General features: G+C 46.9%; 1 protein-coding gene across 14 annotated transcripts in view; it reads right to left on the reverse strand.

Moving 5' to 3' along the window:
- The window catches only part of HIPK2 (homeodomain interacting protein kinase 2), a 142,304-nt gene that overhangs the window by 94,197 nt on the left and 30,995 nt on the right, over window positions 1–17,112 (reverse strand). For all 14 annotated transcript variants that reach the window (XR_012657365.1, XM_075074563.1, XM_075074539.1 and 11 more), the window contains one exon: window positions 4,729–5,827. Coding sequence is in view for 13 of the 14 variants with exons in the window: in XM_075074563.1 (XP_074930664.1) it covers window positions 4,729–5,827 (1,099 nt within the window). In the remaining variant the exon portion in view is untranslated. The remainder of the gene's footprint in view (window positions 1–4,728; window positions 5,828–17,112) is intronic.

Here is a 17,112-nt window from a genome sequence, read left to right on the forward strand (position 1 = left end):
CTGTATGGGCAGCTGACAACACGTGCGTAGGCTTTTATGCTTGCATATTGTCTTGCAGTGTCTGAAACTAGACTGATAAACACTTCTTCAAACTGATACTCAGCTCCATTCCCTGTTATCCAAACACTTCATCGGAAGCTGGTTACCTACAAAGCAGACATCTCAACCCATGACCAGACATGCCACATGCCAAAGCCTTTTGAAAACAAGGCACCAAAACTACATTTATCCCTTAATAGTGCAGGGGTGACAGCCATTATTTTATACCTGCAGTATTTTGCAAATTCTAAAAGACTTAAATCTCATAAAGTGATTATGCCATTATTAGTGAAACACACTCATCCCTGGGGAGCAACACAACAGCTGTTTCATCTGAGCAGTAAAGAAAAGCCAAGAGGGCAAGGTAGCTTGGTGGTAGTGCCCCCAGGGGAAGCCCTCATGCTTTGAACGCCCCAGCGCTGCCACCCCACACTAGAGAACCGCTTTGGTTCCAGCAAGGGAGGACTGCAGCTCTACCCACCACCCCACCCACCCTGTCTCCGAGAGGGTACTACCCCCTATTTTGCCTGGGTGCATGAATGTGGGCTCTGAAAGAGGGGGCTTCTGTTGCAGCCTGAGCCCTGCGTTTCTCAGGATGTGGGTTTTCCTGGGAAGCTGTTCATACATGGATTATCAACCCAGAAGGGATCTCTCTGGTCATTCATCCCTCTGACCTCCTGCAAATTGGAGATCACAAAGCCTACCTCAGTGATCTCCCCTTCAAAATGCGGTATAAAAAAGGGAAAAATAAAATCCCATGAAGATACCCCGTGACGCGCTGGCTGTTGCAGCTTTTTAATCGGTTGCTCTTGTGAACAGGGCTTCATTTCTAGCATAAGCAGGCCTGGCTAAAACTTCCAGCTGCAAAGCTCCTGCTCTGCGAGCCGGGCAAAGCGACCCTCCATCAGCAGCTTTGATTCCTCACACAGGCAACTCCAGACCTTGGCTACACGACCATGTACTTCCATGAAGGGTCACTGATCACGCCCAGGCCAACTCAGCTAGCAATAAGTGACAAGACAAAGGACTATGGTGACTGGGGGGCAGGCTGGGACCACTGTCCCAAACAAGGGGGACCGCTTGCATGGCTACCAGCCAGGTCCTATACGTGCAGGCTAAGGATGCTACATGAGAAATGCTTTGCACCACAGTGAGTTTTGCACCACAGGGTGAAGATGGGTGGGAGGAATGAGGCTGATTCTCTTCACCCCCCAACCTTTGAGATGGCAACTCTGACCACAGTACTGACAAAATCTCTGACTCGGCTGGAGCAGCGGTGCAAGGAACAGCTGACGAAATCGGGACGGGGCGGGAGAGTCCCCGGGCACCCCACCACTGCTGGTGGGGAGCAGGGGGAGCGCAACAGCGCCAGAACTGCACAGCCATCGGGGCCAGGGCAGATAACAACATGCTGGTGCAGGCCTGGTGGGTGAGAGGACCCTACCTCTGGCTCCCAGTCTGCTCTGGGGTTGCTCCCCTTTAGCAAAGGACTCAGAGCCTTAAGCTCTCGCAACATTTTGGTGCAGAGCCGTGGCAGGGCCCAGATGCGCCCTGTCCCCACACCCTGCCAGGCTCTGGTGCTCGTGCCCCTCAGCAGAGGCGCAGGCCTGGGGCAGGCACTGGGGGTGTGAGGGGCAGCTCTCCCAGAGGGACCCTCTTGGCAGTGAGGGGGAGTTCCTGCAAGGCCCACCTTAGCCTGGCGTGTCCTGCCCCTCTCGGGCCCCTCTACAGTCAGGAGGCATTCCAGACCCTTCCAAAGAGCACTGGCTTAGCTTGACAGAAATAGCCCTGCTGGCACAGCGAGGTCCTGATGTTGGGGCGCCCAGCGAGGGCCCCCAAGCTGCACCAGCAGCACAAAACCAAGTCCGTTCCTCTCACAAGAAACTGGGCTGAGGGATCCAGTTCATCTTCAGGCCACTTTACACAGCAGCAACGGCAAATTGCTCACATAAAGTCTGCAAGCAGCCCTGGGATTGTCTTAGCTTATGCTGGGCTATGAAGATATGGGACGAGAAAGAGCATGGAGTTTTTTTAAAGATACTTTGTCTTCCACCTCCAGGCAGAGAAAATAGGCCTATCATTTATAGGAAGAGGAAATGCCTTATATTGCTCTGAGAATGAGCAGGATCCCACACAACTTTCCTCACTTGAAAGGATTTGGCCATCACATTCTTGAGAGTAGCGTTAAACAAAAAAAAAACAAAAAACAAACAAAAAAAAAAAAAAAAAAAAACAAAAAAAAAGGAAAAGAAAATGCAAGTTGTTAAGAAAATATGGGGACGACCTGAAAATTTGCTCCCAAATGCCCATGATAAAAAATCTCCAGCTGGGAGCCGACCTCTACATTATATTCCCCAGCAATCTGCCGTGTCCTTCTTTAAATGCGTGGGGCACAGGGCTTCTGTCACTTCTTTGGCATGCCTGCTTAGAGTCTGAGAGGTTTTACTCCAAAGAAGCTTTTGCCTCACGTTCAGCTTAAACGTGCCATTTCTTGAAATCATCCTCTTGTCTTTTATACTCTAGCAAGCAAAACAAGTGTAAATTAAATGGAAGACCCATGAAATCTTTATAAAGCCCTGTGCTTCCCCTAGCATGAAAGTTCCTTCTCTCTGGAGCGGAATGGGTCTTTCTGCTGTATTTTCCCCCCATCAGAAAATGAAGAAGAATATAAATTTTCCTCATGACTTGAATTTAGCTTCATCAGCAGCCCCCTGCTGATGTAATTCAACCCAACGAGATTTTTCTTTTTCTTATTTTTTTTCCTGGTGAGCTGCTGCCCCTTTTCCCTTCCTCCCATCAATTCAGGTATGGAAAACAAGGAAGGAATTAGACAGAACTTATTATCTAACAAGCTGCAACTTCAGACTGGGCAGGAATAACATTTAAAATATAAGAAGCAAATTTTATCAAGCCTTTTCCTCCCTAGAGACTGCCACAAAAATATTCCTTGTTTGTCGCTGAGAATGAACCATTTTTCTCTTTCATTTCTGCTTTCTGTCACATATTTCATTTTGGCTGCCCCTTCCGTCTTTCAGCTAGGGACCTAGGCTGCTAATGCAGAATCACAGATAACTCAACAACAAAATGCCTGTATTATCCTTTTTTTTTTTTCCCTTCTAGTCTGCCAGGTAATTGCAACCCTAAAAGCTTTTGCATATTTACCACAGAAACATGTCTCTCCTGGAGGATAGGACTGTCATCAGGTAGAATATTTCATTTAATAAGCCTCTTCTGAGGTATAAACTAGGGTTGAGGATTTTTTTTCTGGCCTCCTTCAGAGCAAAGGACAAGCAGATAAAAATCAGCTGCTGTGGTGCTACACTGTCAAAGTTCCTGCTCCTGTGAAAATTAACTCTTCCCAAGCTCAGACCTCAGGTGGGCTTTGCCACTGTGAGGTTTATAAAGTAGGAAAAGGGTCTTTTATCAACTCATGTTGTTTTTTTGTCCCCAGTCCTCCCCATGTATAAGACAGATTTATTTCCTATTTACAAACAAAGCAACTACCCTGCTTTTCTGTAACCCATCTCATGAGCTATGGGTGCTGCCAGGACTGATTTTCATTAAATCGGTCATCAAGAAGGATCACATTTTCCCTCTTTGCCCCTGTTTCACAGAATTACAACAACAAAAGCATGCCCTGAACATTTCTAAATTCAGCTGTCACCTAAAGACAAATTCCTATTTTTCCCCCCCTTATTTTCTCCCACTCCTGAGGTAGCAGTAGAACTGCTTTTCTTGGTCCTTGGGATGTTGAACCAAGCTGACTGGTACCAAAGAGAAGGTCCAAGGAGAACACCTACAGAGAGACTTTGCATCTTGTGAGTCAAGACAGAGGGAGAGGATGGCCTTCCAGGGGTTACAGAGGCTGCTTTGCTGAAACGGTTTAATAGACTGAAGAGGGATATAGCTGCTTCACACGTTTCGCTTTGGGCACACCTACACAGGAGGGAAGAACTCCATCCTAGCGCATAATATACCTGTAGTTAAAAGCACTGTGAGTAGGAATCAACTGTCCATGACAGATCCTCAGTCCAACACCAAATTACTACCAATACTCATGCATCCCCACCAACAGCTTCCCACATGAAGAAAGGTGTTTCCAGCCTGGCCAGACTGCCCACTCTCCTGGAGCAGAGCCGACAGGAGCCAGCCAGAATACTCCCATTGACTCTAGTAAGCTCTGCAGTCTGAGTGAAAACTAATCCTTGGCAAAGCATCTTCTGCATCCATACAGTTTTCCTGTGGGACAACCTTATTCTTGTAAAGTCCCTGGTTTCACATATGAATAAAGACTGGAAGACACAGCAAAATACGATTGATTGTTTAGGTTAAAGTCTTTCTGAAACCAAGAACCTACTTGCATTGACTTGGAAAGGAAATGTGGACTCTCCACAGCCATCGTCTCTTCTGGAAACAGTTGAGGAGAGAACAAAGTACTGACAGAGGTGAAAGGCTTTCTAAATCATAACTGGCAAACTCTGTTTTTACATTTTATGGTTATTTACAAATTTGCAATGCAAGTAAACTCCAAGAGGTTAGGATGCTATTTTTTCTATCACCAACAAGCCTTTCTAAGAGCCATCCCAGTTTAAGATTGAGGGATGACTCCCATTCATTTACAGGAATGTAAGAAAATTCCCATACGTAAAATATTTCTCCTAGTAATGTTACATGAGCCCAGTCTCTTACCTGTAATATCTGGATTGAAGGTAGGTAGAACACACAGCTTTAGACACATGGCTAGCTGAACCAAAGTCTATGACCTTGACCCTGTATGGCTGTCGGGATGGGTCTACCAACATGATGTTCTCTGGTTTGAGATCAGCATGAATAAGTCCTAGGCTTTTCAGCTTCATTAGGGCAGTTGCTACCTGCTGGAGAATTGGTCGAATGTACTTCAGGGGCAAGGGACTGAATTTGTTTTGTTTTAGGAAGTCATAGAGGTTCTGCTCCAACATTTCAAAGACCAAGCACGTGTGATTCTTGTGCTGGAAGCACTCATATGCACGGACGAAGTTGTAGTCATCCGCACTTTCTGTGCTCAGCCGAGCCAGGATGCTCACTTCAATCTGGCCTTGCCGGGCATAGGAAGGATGGTTCTTTAGGATCTTGATAGCCACAATCTCATTAGTGCCACGTTTCCAGCATTTCACTACTTGTCCGAAAGTTCCACGGCCAAGAAACTCTAACACTTCGTAAGTGTTGGTCATGGAACAGAGCACCTCATGTTGCACCAGCTGGTAATCCCCTTCACTGTTGGAGCCACTGTTTTTGGAGGTGGCCGTGGAAGTGGTGGCGGTGGCTACAGTGGCTCCACTGGCATTGTTCTGAATCATTGGTGGATGCTCTTCGATGATCTGCACGCTGCTTGTGTTCTCGATCTCCTCACTCTTGCGCTTAAGTCCACATTTTTGGTAGGTGTCCAGAAGGCTCACAGTGCTGCGACGCATCAGGTTGTGTGGCCCGCCCAGTGTTTGCCCAGACACTGCAACCACACCAGAAGTGCTGTTGGCGGATGTCACCACGATGTGCCCCGTGCTTGCTGGGAAGATGATGGTCTGTTCGTAAGGGATGCTCGGATTGGGGATCTGGAGGGAGGCGTTGACGGCTGCTGCGGCGGCTGCTTGGGATGACTGCACGTTCTTGCTCTGGCTGTAGACTTTGCTGTGTGTGCCGTACCCAGTCATATCCCAGTTTGAACTCGGCTCCACTTTCAGTTTCTTCACGCTACAGAAGGCACTTGACTGAAGGGTGTGAGGAGAGAAAACTTGCACATGCGAGGCCATACCTGCAATACAAGATCAGAATGAAACCACAATGTCAAGATGCTTTCCCCAGCTTTTTTCATTTTTTCAGTGGCAGTAAGGAAAAATGGGATACAGACTTCAGATACAGCACATGCACACACACAAAAATCAAGTTCTTCCAGAAATATGTATTCAACACAAATAAAATATTATGCTCTAAAATAAATCATTATCCCCGATTCAACTATACTAACAACAACAACAGATTCCTGCTTTATTGCTCTCCCCCTTCTCATTTTTAATAACAGGAATGTAAATGTTATTTTTATCTCCTCTGCCTAAAGAGACTCCTATTCTCATGGTCTCCATGAATATATCTAGCTCTCAGGAAGAACTGATGTCAAATACCGCAAAGTATTCTGCCTGGGGAGACCAAATCTCAAATCCTCAGGCTCATCCTATTTTAAACAGTTTGGTGGATCTGACTTAAGCCCTCCATTTATTCCCCTAAAACCACTGTGTAGCTTCTGGCCTGCAGAGAGCGAGGATCGGACCCAGAGATGATACACCATGACAAAATGGAGGTGCACGGACAAAGTTGACAAGCCAGGACAGAAGAAGCAGATGATGTTTCAGGTTGCTTGCCAAGTCTGCACGCGGGAATCGTGCACAATGCTGGTCTGTGCTCAGGGACACTGGAGATGTGAGTTACATGACATGAGCTTCACTGTGTAGTCTCAGTTCTCCCAGATTTATAAAAACGTGTTCATCTATTCTTATTCACAGTGACAATACCATCACTGGAAAGCAGATCCCCTGGAAGTGAATGGCATTGTTAATGAAGTAACATACACATCAGCATGTGGCAGAACTAGGACCTAATATAACTATACTTTTTGAGGAAAGACAAAAAACCTATTTTACTGCAAGCTTCTCTGGTTCTAGAAGAGTTAATGATCTTCTACATCTTCTTAAAAAAAAACCCACCAAACAAACAAAAATGAAACCTACAACTTCATAACCAAAGTGAAAATAAAGTATCACTGAGGCAGACTTACTGAAGGGTTCTGAGTAATATTCCACTGAAACAGAAATGCTCCTGTTCAGAAGAAAAGATGTGGTCCACAGAGAAGAGGACATCGAAGTCCTGACTTAATGCCAGCTTTCCCTGCCCAGGGTAGGGATGGTGCTGCTGGGGCAAAAGTATTGTGAATGGCAAAAATCTATGGGGATTCCTGGTGAAGGAGTCAGCGCCCAGTGGGAGTTAAAGCAGAAAGGCACAGCCTCCTTCACCCTTCTGTCTGTCATCAGTGTTTCTTTTTAATAAACCAGAATGACTAGGGAAGAAAAAGACAATATGCTGAGCTGGCACTGTTGCTGAATTATTAAGCACAAACATAACCTTGACTTGTTTTCAACTTTAAAAAGTTAAAAGCTGAATGAATGCTTCAGTGACAGAAGCACAACTAACTCCGCAGTGCCCATGGATGACTTCCTCATGTGGAGACCTGAGAGTATCTAACACTCGACTCCCTTTCCTAAAAAAACCCCAAAACATTCTCCACTAGTCTGTGTTGCTCTTCCGAAGACTTTCTGGAGCTCATGTGTACACACACATGCTCACACACATGCATGCATAAACATATACACCCATATAGAAAAATATGAACATTACTCCACACTTCCAGTGCTGAGTGGCGTCGTTAAGCAAACACACCTGAACAAACCCAACACCCATTTTTCAGTTAATTCCCAGCAGCCCAAAGCCCAGGAACTGCTCAGGACAAGGGTGCTGTGGTGAGCCAAAACCCACTGTACATAGCTATACAGAAGTAACCAGCAAAGCAATCACTCCGGTTTGCTTCAACACCCTCACCTTCATCCCTGCCGCAGTGATGAATTTGTGAAGACAGGGCAGACGGAGAAGAAAACCCCTATCAGGACACGTGGGGAAACCCTCACCCCTGCTGGAACACGCAAAGCAAAACTCCACTAACCCTCATCTAGCAACGAAGCCCTGCAAACCACACAGTGTGTCCTTTGTAGACATGACCCCTGGCTTTCTGATGCTGCTTGCTTCAATTCATATTAATTCATATTAACTCCCCCCCTGCCAACCTCCTTGGCAGCAATTTCCAAGGTCCCTGCAACTGGGTCCTTGGACTCCCCCAGCTCCCTGCCCCTCTAAGTGCTTTCTCTCCTCTCTCCTTTCCACAGGGTGATGACGTTGCCACAAACGCTGTAGCATGTGTCACGTGGCAAGCTTGGAGAACCGCAGCAATATTACTCAACTTGTCATCCTGGACACAAATATCGTATGTGAGTGAGCTGAAACTGTGTTTGTTTTTCCACTGATTAAGAAGAGTCACGGTGTTCCTTCTAGTACAGTACCGACCTGCCTGGAGAGTGGGGTTGGTTTGATATATGTTTTTCCCTGGACGCGAATAATAAAGCAGATGTAATTGGTAACATATTGTGGACGTAGCAGAGGTGTAATTTATAGCTTTATGGCTTTCATTACATGGTGTGCTTGAGCGATATCTCTTCATACAGATAAGAAGGAAAAAAATGATTGATGCAGAACAAGGAGAGAGAGGTTCTTCTCACATGCTCCCCTAAAGATAACACCAGAAGACCCAGGCACCCCGAATTAAAGTCAGGGATGTGAAGCACAGCAGCTGCAGCTCTCTCAGCACTGCTCTAAAAATGAGGATAATCGCCACCATTAAGAGGCAGACTTTCAACTGGTGCAAACTGGCAGGGCTCCAGTTGGTATCAGCTGATGCTAAAAACAAGGTCAGCAGTCACTCAACATTGTCAACGTCAGATGGCCGCCTGTGCCCCTTGGTGAAACGAGTTGTTGTTTGGGACCGGTTTCCACATCAACAACCAGCCTCTTGCTGTCCCTGGAACACTACTGGCAGCCTCAGGAGGGGGACAGGAACAGGGGACAAACACTGACCCACTCTGGTACCCCAAAAATGGAGGAGGTGGAGGAAGCAGGGCTGTCTTGTGACTAAAGGGAGGACTTTGGACTCCTCAGCTGCCACTTCCGCCCTCCTCAGAGGTTATACCTCATGGAAGGAGAAATATTTTTTTCCCTAAAAAAAGAAGTATGAAATCTTCTTCCTTCCATCCAAAATTATTTTCTCACATTTGAGGTTTTAGGAGCACACGTTGTAAGGCGAATAACTCGGCCAGCTCTTCAGCATAGTCCGATACCAAGAAATTACAGGCTGACTGACAGCTTGGTGATGGGAAAAGAAGGCTTCTGCAGCGAAGTCATTTTTATTGCGAATTTGCCTGTGCAGCTAATGTGAGAAAAACACAAATCTAAGTTTCCTGAAGACACTATCAAATTGTGCTGGTGGCATGTTCTTTCCTTTATAAAGGAGCTTTACTCCATAGCAATAGCAGAAATAGTAATAAATGTGAATCAAACTTGGATGGTTCATTACAGGGATCAAATTCCTCATTACAGCCTGTAATATGATTTACAGTTTCAGCCTTTTGATTACATAGGCCAACAATGGCTTGCCACAATGTCCATGAAGAAACATACTTGCAGTAATGGGGCAATCCATGCCAGCCAAGCCTTGTGACAGAGATGCCCTCTGAGTATCCCCCAGAGCCGGTCTCTGGGGAAGGAGCATCCTCACTCCAGGGCTCCTGGAGAGGCAGAGGGGCCATAAGCCATGGAGGGAGGGATACAGGTGGTTTCACCTGGGAGAAGTCCTCTTGAACTCGGGTCTGCCAAGACACCTCCTGTGAGAGGCTGAGCCTTTCTTGCTGCCTTCCTGTGACCCAGGAAGATCCTAGCAGACACCTTGCCACTTTGCGTGGGATGGCCTGAGGCTGGCCCCTGTTTCCTCCCCTTTTTGCTCTCTGACAGCAGCAGAGGGGGTGAGGATGCTCAGGACAAGCAGCCCTGCCCGCTGAGTTCTCCTGCTTGCCTCAAGCGTGGCTCAGCAGCCCCACCTGTGCTAGCAAAAGCTTTGTCTGGACTTAGGCAAGTGTCAACACGGACTGAACCCTCCTGGGCTCAGGCTTGGTCCCGCCTTGGCAGGGGTGCAGGGCAGCCTCCTGCAGCCCCAGTTAGCCAGTCAGGCTGCAGCCAGAACTCTGCAACAGCTAATACGAGCGCTGGGGAGTGCAGGTCTAATTTTTATAACACCCCTGTGCACGGTGGGTCTCTGGGCTGGGAGAAGAATCAAGGTTGGGCACCATGCATTAAATAAAATTGATAGTTCCTTTCTTTAATAATGAGTTTTAGTGTAGCCATTTAAAGCTCTCACACAATTGACAGTAACTGGATTTAATGGGGCCTCCCCTGTCCTTGATACGACTCACGTAACTCCCTGCAGCATCCACATGAGCAGAAGTATGTAGAGTGCAGCCGGGGGACAATGTTAAAACAGCCTGAATGACTTTTATTAAAAGACTTGGCATTTTTTTTCTAAGAACTCCTCCCACGTCAGCTTTCACTTAATAATAATTTAGCAGGTGCTATTTACAATTCAGATGGCCCTCTTCTACATGCATACACAAATCACGCAGCCGCCTCACTTGTACTTCCAACAGGTTTCAGGAAAGCAAATGAGGTAAAGTCCCCTATCCACCCCCTCACCCCAAAGGGCAAAAAAGGCACTTTGGGGACTAAAGAAGGAACAGTTTGAAAGTCACTGATGTTTTCTTCTGCTTTACTCCTAGCACTTACTGCTGATTTATAAACGTGGCCTTTGCGGTGGCAAGAGACCAAGCCCCTGCCCTGTATTAAGTAGTCAGTAAGACCTTTTGCAGTACCTGCAGAGCTGGCAGTACACAGTAACCAGAGGCTGCTTGTTGACTGCTGCCAGAACGACAGTGCCTGCTTGAAAAATACCGTCGAAAGCACATGGCATGTGTTCAGCATATAAATGATGCACACAAGACACTCCTGAAATAAATATCTTCCACTTCTCCCCAGAGAGGCACAAGCCTGCAAAATCATATGCACACCTGGGTTAAGAAGGCAATGAAAAGGGGATCTGCCAGGTATGGCTAACATACTGCACCTTCAAAATTGCTGTGTCTCAAGCACAGCACTCTTCTTCATGGTGGCCTCTGCATGGCCTCTTTTGAGGCACCGTCCCCAGTACCACTGCGCTCTTGGAACTTCCTTAAAATATATGTCCCTGGAGGCTACACAAATTCCTTCCCATGTGCTACCGACTGTTTGGAGACAACCTCAAAGTGGAGTTCAGACCTCAACAGCCTCAGCTCCTTCCTGCTCCTGGTGAGAAGAAGATGTCAAGGGAGCCTTTGTTCCAGGTGAAAATCTCCCTGACTTCCTGCTCTGCTTTTCCCGTCCTGCTAGTAAAACTGTCTCGTCGTAATTAGCAGTTTCCTAAATGCTTATGTAGCACGTAGCAGTTCTTAAAGATGTGACAGAGCCTGTCCCCTGTAGTGCTCCAGACCTGGCTTCACACAGCTCCTAGCTGCCACGTTTGACCCACATCCCCTGAACAGACAAAAAAGCACCTTTCCAATGCAGAGTAGCCATAAACAAAACCAACCAAACAAAGCCAAGCATCCTTCTACCCCACGCACACAGCAACCACTTAAATAAGCATGCTATACATCTGAAACCGCAAACTCTTAGGAATTAGGGAATACCAGGCATTACCAGCGACAGATCTCCCTTTGAACCAACTGTGCTTTTATTTTGCCTCTGTAGACAAAGGAGTCAAGTCCCTGTAATATTAAGCCTTTCTTTCAGTGCTCAGTGACCACAATTTCACATCGCGCCACTACAAAACTCCACTCTTCCATATCCACTATAAGCCACAAAGCCCTACTATTAGATATCTTCTGTAGTCTAGAAACACCACAATTCTTATTCATCCTTTTCATGTGGGTTCAGGTGCCCACAAGCCTGAGTAACAAGCCGTGGGCTCCTCTGACATATTCCAGGTTTTAGGCACATGAAGCAAAATCTCAGGGACAAATATATACAGTTACATTTAAGTCCCTGATTACACCTCAGTGGAGGATTCTTTCAGGGTCACCTCCAACGCCCACTTTAATGAATTGCAGTAATGACAAGAAATATTACAGATTTCCTCAGTAAATCATGTGACTAGTTTATGTTTCACATTATAGTTAATTAACGATGCAACACCTGAGAATGCAGGTTAAAATACACCTCACCAGAGGCTGCCTCATTACTTCCCTGCAGGTGCTGCAGCCACTGGACCTGACACCAGTTTCTAGATCTTGGTGTAAGAAAGTCCAGCAGTCAAGTCCGTGCTCCCCTGAACTGGAAGAATACCTAGGTACTCTCCAGGACACCTCAGCATCACTGAGCGGAAAGCAAATGAAGGCAGCAAGAGAATACATTTGATAGGCAACAGGCTTGACAAAACAGAGCCAGACCCAGTAAGTAAAACCCCTTCAGCATACCTGTCAAAGCTGACAGGAAGACTGTCACCTCTATGGAAATCATGAAATGATGCTGCAAACACTCTACCAATACATCAAAGTGCTCTCCAGACATAATGTAAGAAACCTGGGAGTCCGCTGTGCCCATGGCAGGTCTTGGTGGCTTGAGAAGGCTGATGGATAGTCCTGCTGGGTGGACGTCGCTGAGCAACAGTCCTCCCAAGCCAGGGAGCAAAGCCATCAGCTCCTGCGACAGCTTCTGTAGTCCCAAGAGCAAAATGAGGCAATAAACAATAAAGACAGAGGCAATGGCAGCACCTGAAAGCCTTCAAAGTCTGCGTGAGAGTTCTAAGGAACTTATGCACAATCTCAGTGTAAAAACGTTTTAGAAAAGTAGGTGTCAATGAAGTCAGAAACAAGTTTTACAACCACTCAGTACTCCCAAGGGCCTTGGAGGAAAAGAAAGTCTGCTTTGGAGTCAGAGATGGAATGAGAGAAAAAGAACAAGCTGAAGTCAGACAGGCAGGATCGACAGAAGCCCTGCTTTGAAGCTTTATCTTTGGAGGACACTGAAGGATGTTTAGACATTTTGTTAGCAAAATGCTTTGCCAAAGAAATCCCTCTTTCATTTTTCTCGGAGAGGGGCCCAGCAGACCTGAGGCACTTGCCAGGTGCCCAGCTGGGGCTCTGCTGCAGGCTGCTGGGGGACTCATGAGCAGCACCACATCTCCTTAAAGGCCAGGAGATGGGGAAAGCAAGCTAGCTACCAAGGAATATTTTGTGGCTTTCCCATTCTGACGCTGAAATGGCACCAGATGAGCCTAAAAGCAGTTATTCAGATCAATGAGCCAGGTAGCTGGCAACAGAATATGTGTTCTGGCCACCTTCCTCCCTCCCATCACATCCTCCATGGAGGGAACGTGGAACAAACTTTAATAATGGCGTTTCTAGGGCACCCAAAGTTCCCTTAGGAGAACTATACAAGATAGCCTAAGCAGTAAATATGAAACTGGCCAGAGCTTGCCTTGTAGTCCAGTTTAGCATGCATGTGGGTCCATGCATTTAACCTCCAAACTAATCTGTAATGCAAGAGCCTTTAGGTACCCACAAGTTCCATCTCTGATTGCTACTTGCTGACAGAGTTGGATCCTGAAAGCAGAACTGAAAAAAAGAAGGATCTCGGCATGGCTCTGCTTTCCAGGCAGTGTGGATCAAGTCACTCAGCCGGGTCACTTCAGTTTCCATCTGCCAAACAGGGATGAACCACAGTATCCCCATCTTACAGGGGAAACATAAGACTTCCTCAGTTCCTGGGCCCAGGTCCTATAGCCTTCACTGGCCACCCCACCTGGCCCTCCATGATCTTAGCTCCTGGGAAAGGGTGCCAGGGCCTCTGGAAAAGGGACCAAAATGAATTAGTGTTTCCCTCTGCTGCCCTGGCTGTGCCCCCTTCACCCACGCTGCACTGGCACACTCGTGGCTTCCCACAACTGCCTAGTGGAAAGGATATTTTGGCTTTTTCCACCACAGCTGCCTCCCCACCTGGATGACTTCCCACCTGTAAATATTAGCTTTATAATGTCAATGACTCCAACTGGCCTGCAAGTGTGGTGAAACCACAGGGAATGGCTGGCACCTTGCATACCTCACTCGTTAGACGCAACCCTGCTTGTGAAGGCAGGATATGGGCAAGGCTTGCAGGAGTCTCAGGCTGAGCCTCTCACTCCCACAGGATTTTTTCTTAAGTGTTTCATTTGCAAAGAGGCCATTGCATGACATTCAGCCCTTGCTTTGTTTACGAAATCTGAAACTCAGATCAAGCACTAGTTGGGCTGAAAAGGTCAGTTTGCCTGTTTGCAAAGTCCCTCCCTTCATTTCATTTCCATCAGGATACAGACCTGTTGGAGAGAAACAAGCCCTGGTGAGGTCTGTATGAAATACACAGGATCTCGGCTGCAAAGGAAGATGAAGATGCAAGGAGAAAGGTGGGGAAGCCAGGCAGGGGCTCTGCCAAAGCAGAAAATTGAGATAGACTGATTTGATGATCTCCCAGCTATCCCAAAGCCAGGGTTAACTACATCTCCTCTCTTCTCCAGCAACACCTCCCTTTGCTGGAGAATAAGAAATCCTTTCAAATAAGAATGACCAAACACAGGATTTAACAGCACTCTAATACATGGAGGGCTATGCAGTGTTTTAGGAAATTAAGAGAAAAGATGCTGCAGGTTAATCACCTGACCTGCACTTTAGGTAGTTAAAACAATTCTGTAAATAACCTGTCCTCACATAGGCACAACAACACAATCCAGCACAGAGAAAAGTCCTTCAGTTCCTCAGGAAAACACATCTTGAACATTAGTTTTTCACCCTGTCTTCCAAACTTTATCTTCCTCATCACTTAGGGCCAAAAAAACATCCCCAAAGTGACGGCCAAACAGTCAGAAAAATGCTTGGCTGTCACTCATGCCTTTTGGTTTGCATTCCAAAGACTATAAACCCAGAAATCTATGACATGAAACTGGCTGGGGCCGTTAGCTGGGACCAGAATAGGCTCAGCAGGACTGGCACAGCCACCTGGCCCAAAGAAAGGCCATCGGGGAGCCATTAGCTGGGACCAGAATAGGCTCAGCAGGACTGGCACAGCCACCTGGCCCAAAGAAAGGCTATCGGGGAGACACAGGGTTTAGGGCTGGGGTGTGGACTCATTTCTCCCTCAAAACCCCTCTGAAATTCACAGGCTACACCCCAGAAGAGTAACCCTGTAGAAAAGCACCACTTAACTGTCTCTCTCCATCCGTTCTCCTCCAAGAGCGGTGAGTAGCTCGTAGGAGTCCACAGTGAGAGGGAACTGCAGCCCTCTCCATGAGAAGGTGGGGAGTTAATGGATGTGTCCTCGGGTTCCCCGGCAACTACGATGCCTTGAACATTCCGATGCCTCGGAAATTCCAATGACTGGTTTTGCTGTACTTGAGGTTGTACAGACCTCTGTCACACGAAACACACAGTCACTCTCAGCCACATATAGACATACCAGCACTTGCACAGCCAGAGGATGAAGGCAAAAAATCTCTTTTCCAAAAGAAATGAGTGATGCTGCCCCAAGCAATCCCACAGAAATGCCTCTGGATGCCTCCTGCCCCACTGCCGGCTAGCTGCTGGGACTGGGAGCTGGTGGTACATGCCTGATCTCCCGCTGCCTTCACAGCAACTTGCTTTTTAAGCAAGGTCTAATAGGACAGAGGCTAGTTCAGCATGCAGAGAAGCAGCTTGTCTGGCCAAGGAAGGACAGTCTAGGTGATACAGGAAGCTCTTGCTAACACAGAAAGAAAACCCAGTTTAGGCGTGGGGATAAATAGGCTTTCAGAGCCTTGAAGAGTAAACATTCAGGAGCTCAGCAAAGGATATCTACTTGAAAAAGAAAGATATAAGGCCCCCGTGTGTGATGAAGCAGCTCAGGGACACCAGTGACTGCCTACTCCCCCTCAATGCTCTAAAAGAAAAGAAATCAAGAGGAAGGGAAGTCATTAAGAGAAAGAAAACAATAAAAACCTCCACCTGTATAAGCAGAACTCCCTAGATACCACCAGTCTCTCCCCCAGGTTTCTCTTTTCTGCAGGATATGATTATTTATTGACATATTTATTTACTCAGTTCTACAGTGCTTAACACCATGGCTGCTGCACTTCTTGTGCTGGCAAGACTAGAGCATGACAGAAGAGGAGAAAAGCCGAACCTGGAGATCCAGTACATACAATACATGCCAAAAGCCTTCTGCAGTGCAGCCTGAGGCTTATTACTGCTGTGATGGGCTAGAAGGGGGGGACTGAGCTTCAAAAGCAGGCTCTAGGTGGAGACAGCCCCACAGACTGGGCATACATGCTCCTCTTCGACCAAGACAGAGCAAGCAGGTGACACCTTCAGTAGGAGGTACAGTGAAAGACAACGCCTGGTGTAACTTTGCTCCAGATCACTTCATGCTTTGGAGATCCTGAACAGCACACTGCAGAGACACAGGCGCCTGAGCACCCCTCACGCCGTGTACAACTGTACTCACTTTTCACTACCAGTAACGGCTGTGCGGCACTCACGGGTATGGCACCATCACTGAAGCCAAACCTACACTATCAAAACTCCACATAAGAAAGGACAGCTGACTACAGACGACAGACTAACTAAAGGCGCTGTCAGGCCTCCTTCTCATCCATGATCTTACGTTTGTGAAATTACATGTCACTATGCGCTTACTCCATCCCTTCCATAACCACCTTCGTGGCACTGTTACAGCTGTTTTGCAGCCATGTCCTTTCAACCTGGACACTCAGCTCTTTCCTTTTCCTACAGCAAGGAATTTCAAGGATTCAGCCTCGATGCTAGAGGATGACGAGTTCAGAATCATCACCACACCGGTGATACCTCAGCCAAGCTGTCCACACTCCCCGCAATGGGTTTCAACCAATGATGAAAACGAAGTCTGGCCAAACTCACGGGGATAGCAGAATTTCTGGGAAAGTAAGCTCTGTATGATTTTCTGACAAGAAGCAAATATATCACTGTTTGCACAGGATCCAGAAAAAAAACAAATTAGTAGCATCTCACGGTCAATCACAAGAGCTTTCAATAGATCTAGGAGAACCTTCAGCATCTTAGCATTGTCTAACATAGAAACAACTGGGGAAGAAACTGGGCTGGAGTGGGCCTATAGCTGGTAGAGCGATTGTGATAATCCTAGTAAATGATGAGGGGGGAACTGTCAAAAAAACAAAAACAAAACCAGCTAAGGGAATTTAGTACCAAAAGTCCTGTGAACTTTCATCAGACCTTATGTACTCAAAACTCACAGAGAACTTTCCAATATATGTATGGATGAAGAGTAAGAAGAGACTGGAAACTAGATTCAGCAGAAATA

This window comes from Phalacrocorax aristotelis, chromosome 1 (genome assembly GCF_949628215.1).
Source record: "Phalacrocorax aristotelis chromosome 1, bGulAri2.1, whole genome shotgun sequence".
NCBI lineage: Eukaryota > Metazoa > Chordata > Aves > Suliformes > Phalacrocoracidae > Phalacrocorax > Phalacrocorax aristotelis.